We start from the raw sequence: 13,731 nt of genomic DNA, 5'->3' as shown, positions 1-13,731 counted from the left end.
ATTATTTGGCAGATGCCGTCATCCAAATCGACTCCCAATTGATTCAATTTCTTTCAGTTTTCCAGTTGGGGCACAGGCAGGTGAAGTGACTTGCTCATGGGTCACGCATGGGATTTGAACCCACCATGTCACAGATTAATGCCCAAAGCCTTAACCAGTATGCCACACTGCTAGCCTTAACACTTACTGGGTCCATTGTAAATTCAAAAAGTGCAGAATCAAAGCCAAATTATTCATTACTACTCTTGTTGGCCCCTACTTGCCACTTATGGGGTCCTAAGTCACACTTCTTTATTAAAAGCATCACATTTTAGATGCCAACATCATACTTGGGTGTTTCCAGTTTATTAGGTGGCGGATGCCTCTGTCCAAGTGTCCTTCAGTTCTTTTGTTTTACCATTTGGGGCGCAGGCAGGTATGGTGACCCGTTTATGGTCACACAGTGTCAGTAGTGGGTTTTGAACCCACAACCTTAGGGTTTGAAGTCCCAAGCCTTAACTGGTACATCACCATCTGTTTGCTTGTTGTGTGGTTGTCTTGGCTGTTTTGGAGCAGCACATCTTCAGATTTGGATTATCATTGTACTAGGTAGAGTCACTGCTGGGATGTGTCGATTTCCAGCTCTGGAAGTGATTGTGTGTATCTGTGTGTTGTTAGTTGCGAGGGGTGGGCTTGTAAGCGTATAGAAGTCGTGCCGTTCTAAACGTTTTAACGTTTTATTTCCCTAACCGCTCCGGCTTGGAAAAAAGTTGTAAGACAGTAAAACACCACAACCCCAACTCCCCCCCCCCCCCCCCCGCCCCCCCCCCCCCCCCCCCCCCCATTCTCATCTCACACCCCCCACCTCTGTGTCCTAAACTCTCTCTCTCTCTCTCTCTCTCTCTCTCGCTCGCTCGCTCGCTCTCCCCGCAGCCCCTCCAATGCGGGGGCTCAGAGGTTCGCGTCGATGGATCTGATTGGCTACGGGACTCCTTTCGTGCTCGGAATGCCATTCTGCTGAGAACTTTTTTTTTTTTTTAAACCTCCAAGAACTTTGAGGGCCGACTCAGAAAGAGGGCATCTCTTCTGAGCGGAGACTCAGAAAGGAGCAGACCTGGGGAGGAGGCGAGCCGAGGCACCGCACCAGCCCCGTTCATGAACTTGCTGGAAACCAGAGAGAGAAAACAACACCTTCATGGCTGAATGACTTGTGCATCCCTTTTTTTTTGTCTTTTTTTTTTCTTCTTATTCTCTGGGGATCTTGTCGACTTTTGCACTCCAGCTTTTTGCAATTTTTACGCTCCACTTTTGAATTGAACGAGATCTAGATCTGCGCTTGGGTGGACGTCTTTTGGCGGACATGGATATCCATATAAAGTGGAAAAGAAAACGTCGGATTAGAGACTTGCCCCTGGCGTTAGCGATTATTGTGGCGTGTATCATTCCGCAAGCCAGCTCAGGTAAGTGCGGTCGATGTCTTCGTGTTTCGCCCAAAACCACCTCCCTGCGCTGCCTGCCTGAGCTTTGTGCGCTCTGCGCTACTTTGAAAATCCCGCTGGTGCCCCCGTGTGCCGCCTGCCACTGAGCTGAGCGGGCACCGAGTATACCGGGGTCGCGGCGCGCGCACGCACTCCACTGAAAATATGACACGCTAAATACATTCGTGCTGTGTACATCTATGCACATACTGGAAGACACGCGTGCACATTTAAATGCGGGTGCACATATTCACATACACCCGCACACGCGTGCACATTCTTTTCAGCACACCCTAGCAAGACGCGCACGCGTAATCTTAAAGCGAGTTACCCTCAATCAATAAACAATTAACCAAGCCCCAAGTTTTTGCGCTCGCCCCGTGCTGTCGGGATCGGCTCCAGCCACTCAGTACCCCGAATTGAATGAAGAGGCTTTGAGAATGTTTCATGTTTAACACAGTCAATCACTGGTTGTCACGCATGCCGGACAGAGAAATAAGGTTCTCCTGTAAAAGTCGTGTATTGTGGAGACCCCGAACTCATTTACACTTATCGGCATTGAAGACAAGGTCTGCGTGTCCCAGCCTCACTCATTGCGAACGCACACTGCTACTTGTTCATGGACACTCTCACGCTAAACGAAGACAGCTGTTCACCCCGTGTTATTATAGACAAGCTGGGATGCTGCCTGGTGACTCATTCCCGTTAATTTCCACGTTCGGGACATCGGGGTCGCTTCTGCATGATCTACACACACACACACACGCAGTTTCAAAGTACTCCCAAATTGGTTCACTAATTATGCATTCAGGAATTAGCAATGTTCGCAGCTGAGCACTTGCTTCAGCTTTCTGTCCCGGCACTCTGTGAAGAGCGCTATAAAGAAATACATGGAATGGAAAACGGAGTGCATGCAGCCGTTCACGCGCATTAATTTTGAACACATTTTTGTTCACTCTGACACATTAAAAACCATAGACAGCGCTTATGAAATACAACTTGGCACACTCATTTGCATTCGTGTGCAGTCTCGGCATCAAAGACAGCGTCGTTTACACGCCTGCGTGCACGCGCATGGATACTGGACACCTACTTGCGCGTGTTTTTGAAGACCCAGTTGTTCATTCTGAGCTCCACGACTACAGCCATTAACTCTCAACGTTCAACAAAGCTTCGCCCATTCAATCCCACGCGTGTTCGCATGCACTCATTCACACGAACGTGTAGACACCTTAATTCTTTCTTACTCCTATTGTCACACTCATTCACCCTGACACGTATTGTAGGCAGGCGGACGCTTTCACATTAAAGACAACCTGGAATCCTGCAGACGCGCTCATGCGCGCTCACACAAAGACGCGTCCCAGTCTAAATCCTAGGGGTTACCCCATAATTATCCCCTCTCCGCACCACTCTGTTCTGCAGATTTTACTGTGAATTACAACAGCGCAGTCCGGAGACTTCAGGCGTAGCGGTTACATCTTTGGACTTGAAACTCTCGAGGATGTCGGTTCAAATCCCGCTACTGACACTGTGTGACCATCAGCAAGTCGCCTCACGTGCATGTGTGCAACTGGACAAACTAAAAAAAAATGTAACATGTCGTAAAGTAAGTCGATTTGGATTAAGACGTCAGACAATTAAGTGCAGGTATAAGGCTTGGCTGCGGTGGGCCGGGGTTTGTTTCCTGCCTTGCGCCCTGTGTTGGCTGGGATTGGCTCCAGCAGACCCCCGTGATCCTGTACTTAGGATATAGCGGGATGGATATAAGGCTAGGATAGCGCTCCCAGTTCGACTTAATTTCGTTCACACGCGTATGATCCGCTTCTGTCCGTACACGGCGTTGTTCTGTGCGGACGGTGCACACCCAACTGTTCATGTGAAGTGGACGGCGCAACTTCTAACGGTCGCGCGTTCCGGTGATCGAACGCGTCTTAAAATTCCGAGCCTGTTGTGCGCTGTGCGTGTTTAGTTTAGAAAACGTCTTTCGTGTAAGTGGGGAATAAAAAACAATCAATAATATATGCAAAAATATGCAAAATAAAATACAATGTAACTTTCTTTTTTCTTTTTTTGATTTGTGTGACGGCTTCAATTGGGTTTTTTCGTCTGCTCGTCAAAAGAATAAGAGACCGTGAGTGGAAAATAACAAGAGAAAAAAAAAAAACTGAACATTTTGTTTCTTTTAATGGTTCTCGACAAGAATGTAGCCTGCCCACCGGCCTGTCTGAGGTTTTTTATTTTAATTAATTAAAGTTGTAAAGCTACGCCACCTATTGTCACACTTGCGCAATCCTTGCCCTTGAATCCATTTCATTTTATTTTTTTTGCAAAGATACACACGCGAGAACGCGCGCTTTCTAAATGTCCCCACCACACACACACACACACTCACACACACACACTTGGAAAGGCCTGCCATTAAATCTAAATTATGCACTCACGTCTGACCCATAGTCTGTCTGGAGATTTTTCATTCTCTGTACTCACAGTGTCCTTGTGTGTCCCCTGAGCACATAATGGGGGTCCACATATCACATCGCTAACTTGTGTTCTTAGGGCTCCATGCAAATCACTTTGCACTGCTGAGTGGGACGGTTCTCTCTGGGACCCTTTGTGAGCGCTTTAGGAGAACCCTGTTGCACCGGTGGTCCCTGGAGGGCTCCACTAACAGCTGATTTGTGTCTACTGCTCCAGCAGATGACTTTGGATTGCTGAATCAGGGCAGCACCCTGCTGATGTGTCGAAGCTCATTGTAAGCGCTTGAGGATATCTTAATGAATTGGTGGTCCTTGGAGGCCTCCATTATATGACCAACTTGCATCTAGGGCTTCGTTCAGATCAGGCGCCATGCTGTGCATAGCAGAAACAGGGTGGGTGCCCGCTGCTCTGTCTGGGCCCATCATGAGTGCTTAAGGGGCATCTTAGTGAACTAGTGGTCCCTGGAGGGCTCCACTACATGACTAATTTGCATGTAGGGCTTCAGCAGATTGGGCGCCATGCTGTGCATTGCAGAATCAGAGTGGTTGCCCACAGTTGTGTCTGGGCCATTTGTGAGCACTTAATGGTAACTTAATAAATCAGTGGTCCGTGGTGGGCTTTCACTGTACGCCTGATTTATGTGTAGGACTCCACCAATCAAACAGCTTGCTATACATTTCTGAATCCATAGGTGGCAGCTGCCCGCTGCTCTGTCTGGGCCCATCATGAGTACTTAAGGGGTATCTTAATGAACCAGTTGTCCCTGGAGGGCTCCACTACATGATTGATTTGCGTCTAGAGCTTCAGTAGGTTGGACGCCATGCTGTACATTGCAGAATCAGAGTGGTTGCCCACTGTTGTGTCTGGGCCATTTGTGAGCACTTAATGGTAACTTAATAAATCAGTGGTCCGTGGTGGGCTTTCACTGTACGCCTGATTTATGTGTAGGACTCCACCAATCAAACAGCTTGCTATACATTTCTGAATCCATAGGTGGCAGCTGCCCGCTGCTCTGTCTGGGCCCATCACGAGGGCTTAAGGGGCCTCTTAGTGAACCAGTGGTCTCTGGAGGGCTGGTTTGTGTCTAGATCTCAAGCAGATCCAGTGGCTGGCTGTGCATTGCCTAATCATCGTGGCAGCCCCCAGCTCTCTCTGGGCACACTGCCAGCGTTTAAAGATTTTTTTAATGAATTGGTGGTCCCCTGAGGGCTTCAGGAACATTTGATTTGTGTTTAGGGTTCCATCAGGTCAGATTACATTGCTGAATCACGGCCGCTGCCCACTGCTCTGTCTGGGCCTATCGTGAGTGTTTAAGGACATCTTAGTGAATTGGTGGTCCCTGGTGGGCTTGTTTGCCTACCTTCTGTGCACTGCATTATCAGGGTGGTTGCCCCCAGCTCTAACTAGATCCATTCCCAGCATTTAAAGATATTTTCATGAATTGGTGGTCCCTGGAGGGTCCCACTAACAGCTAATTTGGGTTTAGGGGTTCCACCAGATCACTTTGCATTGCTAAATCAAGGAAGCTGCCCGCTGCTCTGTCTTGGCCCATCGTGAGAGTTTAAGGACATCTTAGTGAATTGGTGGTCTCTGGGGGGCTGATTTGTCTCTAGGGCTCACCCAGATTGGGCATCCTTCTCTGCACTGCACTATCAGGGCGGTTGCCCCCAGCTCTAACTTAGATCCATTGCCAATGTTTAAAAATGAACTGGTGGTCCCTGGAGGGCCCCACTAACAGTTAATTTCTGTTTTGGGCTCCACCAGATCACTTTGCATTGATAAATCAGGGAAGCTGCCCGCTGCTCTGTCTTGGCCCATCTCGAGTATTTAAGGGTATCTTAATGAATTGGTGGTCCCCGGGGGGCTGACTTGCCTCTAGCCTTCTGGGCACTGTATTATCAGGACGGTTGCCCCCAGCTCTAACTAGATCCATTGCCAACATGTAAGGATGAATTGGTGGTCCCCGGATGGTCCCACAATCAGCTAATTTGGGTTAGGGGTTCCACCAGATCACTTTGCATTGATAAATCAAGGAAGCTGCCCGCTGCTCTGTCTTGGCCCATCTCGGGTATTTAAGGGTATCTTAGTGAATTGGTGGTCTCTGGGGGGCTGATTTGTCTCTAGGGCTCACCCAGATTGGGCAACCTTCTCTGCACTGTATTATCAGGACGGTTGCCCCCAGCTCTAACTTAGATCCATTGCCAATGCTTAAAAATGAACTGGTGGTCCCTGGAGGGTCCCACTATCAGCTAATTTGGGTTTAGGGCTTCCACCAGATCACTTTGCATTGATAAATCAGGGAAGCTGCCCGCTGCTCTGTCTTGGCCCATCTCGAGTATTTAAGGGTATCTTAGTGAATTGGTGGTCCCCGGGTGGCTGAATTGCCTCATGGCCTTCTGGGCACTGTATTATCAGGACGGTTGCCCCCAGCTCTAACTAAATCCATTGCCAACGTTTAAAGATTAATTGGTGGTCACCGGAGGGTCCCACTAGCAGCTAATTTGGGTTTAGGAGTTCCACCAGATCACTTTGCGTTGCTAAATCAAGGAAGCTGCCTGCTGCTCTGTCTGGGCCCATCCTGACTGTTTAAGGACATCTTAGTGAACCGGTGGTCCCTAGATGGCTGATTTACGTCTAGAGCTCCACCAGATCATACGGCTTGCCGTACATTTCTGAATCAAGGTGGCTGCCCGCGGCTGTGTCTGGGCATATTACAAGCTCTTAAGGATTATCACAGTAAACCGGTGGTCCCTGGAGGGCTGGTTTGTGTGTGGGGCTCCAGCAGATCAAGCATCTTGCTATGCGTTGCCAAATCAGGGCGGCTGCCCCCAGCTCTCTCTGGGCCCATTGCCAGAACTTAAAGATATATTCATGAGTTTGGTGGTCCCCAGAGGGCTACACTAACAGTTGATTTGTGTTTAGGGCTCCACAGATCCCTTTGCATTGCTGAATCCAGCCCATCACAAGCACTTAAGGGCACTTAGTGAATTGGTGGTCCCTGAGGAGCTCCACTGTACAGTTCATTTATGTCCAGGGCTCCAGAAGATCGAATACTTTGCTCTCATGTTGCTGAATCAGGGTGGCTGCCCCCTGCTCTTTCTGGGCCCATTGTGAGCTCTTAAGGGTATCTCAGTGAATCGGTGGTCCCTGGAGGGCTTGTTCCTTGGGCTCCAGATAATCAAGTGGCTTGCTATACGTTGCTAAATCGGGACAGCTGCCCAGCTCTCTCTTGGCCCCTTGTGAACACTTCAGGGTGTCTTAATAGACTGGTGGTCCCTGGAGGGCTTCACAAACAGCTGATGTGTGTGTGTCTAGGGCTCCACCAGATCACTTTGCATTGCCGAATCAAGGTGACTGCCCGCTTGAACACATCACAAGTGCTTAAGAGCACCTTAGTGTATCAGTGGTCTCTGGTGGGCTGATGTGTGTCTAAGGCTCCAGCAGATTGAGTGGCTGAATTAGGATGGCTGCCCCCATGCTCTGTTTTAACTGTAGTGCTTACGGGTGTCTGAGTGAGTCTGCGGACCCTGGCGATTGAAAGGGTCAATGGGGGGTCCCCTAAAGTCTTAGTAACGTCTAACAATTAATGGAAGTAAGGGGGCTTATTTGTTTTGGTGAAGTGCAGGTTCAGTCACACTTAGGGTGGGATTGGCAGGAACCCCATGGTGGAATGGCGATGTGTGAGTAGACAGTCTGCTGAGCCAGGACTGGGTATGGGGGGGGTCAGTAAGACTGACTGGGCACATGTGCTCTGATGAAGGGTCTTGGGTTTTAATTAGAGGTTATGGGCTCAGTAAGGCTTAATCTGCTGATGTGTTAAGGGGGTCTAAGCCTTGGGAAAGCATGTGGGTGGTTGGACTCAGCAAGCCCAGTATGGCCGCTAAGGGCTAGTGGTGCTCACTTCAGATGTTTTACAAAAGGTTTGTGCCATCCTTCACAGCAGCAAGTGGCAAACAATGAATTAGTAATGGCAGATAAAGCCCCCCTTCTATGGATGGGGATTAAGGGGTGTTTTTTTTTTTCTATACATGTCCCAAAAAAAGTGACAGTGTCATTTCTATTTGTGCATACGGGACATGTGTCACCGCTGAGCGTAACACGGAGCGACTGGCATTTCAACTCGAGGACGAGGGCAGATGTTAAAAGGTCGAAAGGCGGCTCACAGCAGGATGGAGCCAGTGGGCTTGTTCTGGGATGAATTTAAACGCTCGCCCCTGAGCCTTTTATTAGATGGAAACGCACCACGGGGCAGGCTTGGAAAACATCGCGGGGGAAACATTTGGATAGGAGGCTGCTTGTGAGAAACGATTTAGACGAACGTCCTCGGCCGCATGTGTGTGTGTGTGTGTGTCTGCAGAAGGGGGCTGGTGGTGTAGGACATGGAGGGTCGCAGTGGCTGCAGGTTTTCATTCTGACCCTTTTCTTCATTAGTGTCCCGTTTTGGCTGCTAATTAACTCCTTTCACTTTAATTGACTTGTCGTTTTTAAGATTTGTTCCTCTAAATTGCTTCATTTCTTTCCTTAAATGGCACCCAAACAGAAAGAAAATGTGACGTGAGGGAGCCAACAGAAGACCACCTAAGTCAGGGCCTCAAACTCCAAACAATTTCATTCCAACCATCTGCTTAATGAGGCGCCGAGTCTTGTTGTTAATTAAACTCGTTCTTTAATTCCATGGCTTGTTGTCTGCTCTCATTGTGCAATGGCAGACATGTCCGAAATTGTGGATTTTCTCTTTTCTAAGAGCACCGTTAGAATGTTTAGGGGACCTGAGCAGATCGACATTCCTCAGAACTTCACCTTTCTTTATTTTCAGATATTGTATGATGGTCACAGTTTGCTGGTCATGTTTTGGCTCATTGTGTATCTCATTATTGTTTGGCTGCTAATTAAGGAAAAAGAAACAATCGAGGGGTCTGAGTCTTCAAGAGCAAATCGATTAAAACGAATTCAAAAGAAGTTAATGAGCAACAAAAACAAGGCACTGATTAAGGAAAGGGTTAGAATGAAAACCTGCAGCCACTACAGTCCTCCAGGTCAGGAGTTGAACACCCGTGATCTATTAATAATTAAATGATAAAGAGCCATTCTCAATGACTGCCATTACATAGAAATGAGGAAGCAATCAGTCAATCAATGAACTGATTAATCAATCAATCATTTAATCCATCAATCCAGCCATCAATCTATCATTCAGTCAGACAGTTCAATCCTTATTGAAACAGAGCTTCATTCCAAGTGAACACCATTGACAGTCATTTTTTTAAAGCACACAAAACTGTAGGGTGAATCAGTGAAAGTGAATGAATGAATCTTTAAATTTATAAAAGGTCAATTTCTAGTCCAAACCAAAATAAGTTAAACAAAGTAAAACAATGCAAACAAATGAAAGAGATAACAAATGAATCAATTCATGTCGATTCTTTGTGCCTCCATCGCCATTCCCAACCATTCAAAGTCAGTTCACAAAGTAGATAACAATGGAGTTGAATGAATGAATGAATGAATGAGTACTTGAATGGATGCATCAGTCTGTCAGCCTTTATATGGTTCTGGTTCAAGTTAGCACCGTCAATGCTTGGATTTCAAAGCAAATCTCAGGCACTTCATTTTATTTTAAGTGAAGACCCCAGAAAGTCCGTTTCAAAAGCAAACAAAATGGATTTGTAAATTCAAGAAATGAGTAAACGTATGAATGGATGAACAAATTAATCAATTAGTGAATCAATCTTGACTTTATATCCCATCCATTTCCAGTTCAAATCATACTTAGTGGACTTCAAAGCAAACCAAAATCCAAATGCAAATAAATATAAATTATTTTTCTACAAATAAACGTAGTTTTTTAAACAAACTAAATTCAAATGTAACTGATTGACTGAAATAATGAATGAATGAATTGATTGATTAATTAATTAATTAATTAATTAATTATTAGTTTCTTTGTCTACATTTCTTGTATAAAACTAAGTTTATTTAAAAAACAAATAAATTCAAATTTAGCTGGATGGATGGATGAATGAATGAATGGGCAATTCTTTAATTTATTTAACTACATTTCTGTTATAAAACAAAGTTTGTTTTAAAAGCAAATTAAACTTAAATCTAATTAAATGAATGAATGAACGAACGAATGAATGAATGAATGGTTTCTTTGTCTCAATTTCTAGTATAAAACTAAGTTTGTTAAAAACCAAATTCAAATTGGAGGGATGAATGAATGAATGAATGATTCTTTAGTTTATTTAACTACATTTCTGTTTTAAAAGAAAGTTTGTTTTTAAGGGAAACTAAACTCAAATCTAATTAAATGAATGAATGAATGCATTAGTTAAGTTCCCTTTTTCATGTATAAACTCAAATCTAAGTGAATGAATGACTTTGGTTCCCTGTTTCTGGTATAGAAAAAAGTTTGTTTTAAAAACAAACAAAATTCAAATGTGAACAAATGGACTACGGACGGACGGAGGCATGAATGAATTAATAGTTTCTTTGTCTCAATTTCTAGTATAAAACAAAGTTTGTTTAAAAACCAAATACATTCAAATTGGATGAATGAATGAATGAATGAATGAATGGACGATTCTTTAGTTTATTTAACTACATTTTTGTTATAAAAGAAAGTTTGTTTTTAAGAGAAACTAAACTCAAATCTAATTAAATGAATGAATGAATGCATTAGTTAAGTTCCCTTTTTCATGTATAAACTCAAATTAACTGAATGAATGAATGAATGAATGAATGACTTTGGTTCCCTGTTTCTGGTATAGAAAAAAGTTTGTTTTAAAAACAAAACAAAATTCAAATGTGAACGAATGAATGAATGAATGATTCTTTAGTTTATTTAACTACATTTCTATTATAAAAGAAAGTTTGTTTTTAAGGGAAACTAAACTCAAATCTAACTGAATGAATGAATGAATGAATGCATTTGGTTCCCTGTTTCTGGTATAGAACAAAGTTTGTTTTAAAAACAATCAAAATTCAGATATGAATGAATGTTTTTTTTGTCTCAATTTCTAGTATAAAATTAAGTTGTTTATAAAATCATATAAATTCAAATTTAGCTGAATGAATGAATGAATGAATGGGTGATTCTTTACTTTATTTAACTACATTTCTGCTATAAAACAAAGTTGTTTTTAAAGCAAACTAAACTCAAATGTAATTGAATGAATGAATGAATGAATGAATGAATGAATGAATGAATGGCCCTTTATATTCCACGCCTCCATTCTAAGCCACACCAATTACTTTTCAAAGTGCATAAGACTCAAATGCTAGTCAGTGAATGCAGAAATAAATGAATGACTCGGTGAGACTTTTACTTTCCCAGTCAGCATTACAGCAATTCACTTTTCAAAGCAAATACACTTCCGTTGCATTTCAATGAATGACTAAATAAATGAATGTATTAACGATTCTTTCATTTATTTGTCTCCATTTCTAGTATAAAAAAGCAAACACAATTCCAATATAATTGAATGAATGAATGAATGAATCCAGTTTCCATGGCTCCATTTCCAGTCTAAGGCAGGCCAATTCAGTTTGAAAGTCATCAGGATTCCAATGGCAGTCAATGAACGGATGAATAAACGAACGGCTCAGTTAAACTTTCACTTTCCCTGCCAGCATCGTACCAACTGGACTGTCCAGTCAAACACCATTTCCATTGCAAATAAATGAATGAATCCATCAATCACTCCATCAATCTTTTTCTATGTTTCCATCACCATCATGAGAATTTGTACAAATAAATGTACAAAAAGTTAAAAGTGCAATTCAATGAACGTAATTACATTAAGATTAAAACACAAAGCACCTCATTGTCGTGTAAAGCCTTCAGTTGCCAGTCAGCCCGTGTGCCCTCAGTTTCTTCTTTCCATCCAACGCATTTCTTCCCTTTTGGTGCTTAATGGACAGGTGGATTTGGGCGCACTGACAGGCCGTGAGTGGTGGGATGACGAGGGTCTCCTTGGCTGACTGTCCACATTCTGTCTCTTGTTTGTGTTGGCTCAGTGGGTGCTGATGTCACCCACCTCTCCCAGTCACCCCATTTGCCAACACAAGCACAGCTTTCCTCCTTGTCTAGCCTACAGCATCGAGTCTTTGAAAGCAATGGATTCATCATGTCGCCATCTGGGGCAGAGGGTGCTATCCTGTTATACAGGGTGGCGTACCTTGGGGTGCCAGCTTTGCCCGTTTGCAAGCTGGTTGTTGCTGCAACAGGTGGTAATCATGACGACAGACCATTTTTTGAAACTGAGTTAAGATTGTAGGTCACAGCAGAGGGCCATCTAGCTGGGTTGTTGGGTGATTTGGAGAGGAGAGATCAGATGCTGGGATGCTTGCCTTTCTTTATTTTTCTGTTGAGGTTTTAAAAGTCTTCTTGCCTTCTTGGGTTGCAGGCTACATTAAAAAATGTCTCACTTTGTAAAAATGAACCGCAAAAATGTGGTGCCCTTCACTGGCAACACTTGAAAGTGGCACAAAAGACTGAATGGCTGGCCGCTTGTTCAGTGAAAAGGAGGAGAACCCAAATAGACATAGAAACTCTAAGTGAGCGATGTCAGGGCACAAGAATTGAATTCAGGAGGTGAGGTGAGGTGGCAATGCTACTCAGTGAGCCACCGTGTCACCCCCATTATTAATGATGTTGATTACCACATTCTAGTAAGAGCCATTGGACTCTGAAGACACAAAAATAAGGACACCATAAACCGGTAACAGATAGGCAGAAAAGGCACTATATACTCAACAGACAGACAAACAGACAGATTAAGATTACTATGACAGTGTTAACTTTGATAAAACACCAGCAAGCTTCAACATGGCTGACACCTCCCACCATATACAGATTATGGGATGTTAAATTCTTTATATTGCAGCCCTACCTCCACCCATAACCCCTCTCTTCATGAACTGCTTGACCCTAACTCCACCCACAACCCCTCCCTTTGTGATACAACTTGGCCCAAACCCCACCCATAACCCCTCCCTTCATTAACTGCTTGACCCTAACTCCACCCACAACCCCTCCCTTTATGACACTACTTGGCTCTAACCCCACCCATCACCCCCTTCATGAGCCACTTGACCCTAACTTCGCCCACAAACCCTCCCTTTATAAAACAACTTGGCCCTAACCCCACCCATAAACCCTCCCTTCAGGAACTGCTTGACCCTAACTCCACCCACAACCCCTCCCTTTGTGACACAACTTGGCACTAACTCCACCCATAACCCCTCCCTTCATGAACTGCTTGACCCTAACTCCACCCACAACCCCTCCCTCTGTGACACAACTTGGCCCTCTAACCACATTACGCCTCTTTCTGGCAGCTTTTGCATAATCACAAATTAGATAAATTTACAAAATCAGTATATATATTTGCATTATTACTATTCTACATTATTATTATTATTATTAATTTATGAATATATAAAGCCATTATACACTATCACAATGTTATTATGTTATTTTATTAAATCAGTAACCAGAAATGGGATTTGAACACATCTGATACTGGTTCATCATGCCATCCCTGAGCATATAATAATAATAATAATAATAATAATAATAATTAATTAATTATTACTATTATTATAGTTGTGGTTGTTGTTAAATTATTGTATTATTGTTTCTTTTCTGTTATTATTATTCTGTTGATAGTTTTGAGGAGGTGCTACATCAGGCAGGAACTGCACTGAGCTCCACCTATTCCTTCCTCCTTTACACACTACTTGCCCCTAACCCCACCCATGACACCCTAACACTGCCCAAGACATCAAT

The 13,731-nt window shown here is 43.9% G+C and overlaps 1 protein-coding gene across 3 annotated transcripts in view; it reads left to right on the top strand.

Moving 5' to 3' along the window:
• Positions 1-1,041: 1,041 nt before the first annotated feature.
• LOC114643693 (collagen alpha-1(V) chain-like) overlaps positions 1,042-13,731 on the top strand; it is a 519,467-nt gene continuing 506,777 nt past the window's right edge. For 2 of the 3 annotated variants that reach the window (XM_051931585.1, XM_051931583.1), the window contains exon 1: positions 1,043-1,439. In XM_051931585.1, coding sequence (XP_051787545.1) covers positions 1,340-1,439 — 100 coding nt within the window. In that variant the 5' untranslated portion in view covers positions 1,043-1,339. Of the gene's footprint in view, positions 1,440-13,731 lie in introns of all 3 variants that reach the window. The other variant, XM_051931584.1, reaches the window with a different exon arrangement.

The sequence above is a fragment of the Erpetoichthys calabaricus genome, chromosome 9 (assembly GCF_900747795.2).
Source record: "Erpetoichthys calabaricus chromosome 9, fErpCal1.3, whole genome shotgun sequence".
Taxonomy (NCBI): domain Eukaryota; kingdom Metazoa; phylum Chordata; class Cladistia; order Polypteriformes; family Polypteridae; genus Erpetoichthys; species Erpetoichthys calabaricus.
The sequence above is the reverse complement of the archived record's forward strand: the minus strand, read 5'-3'. Positions and strand labels throughout refer to the sequence as shown.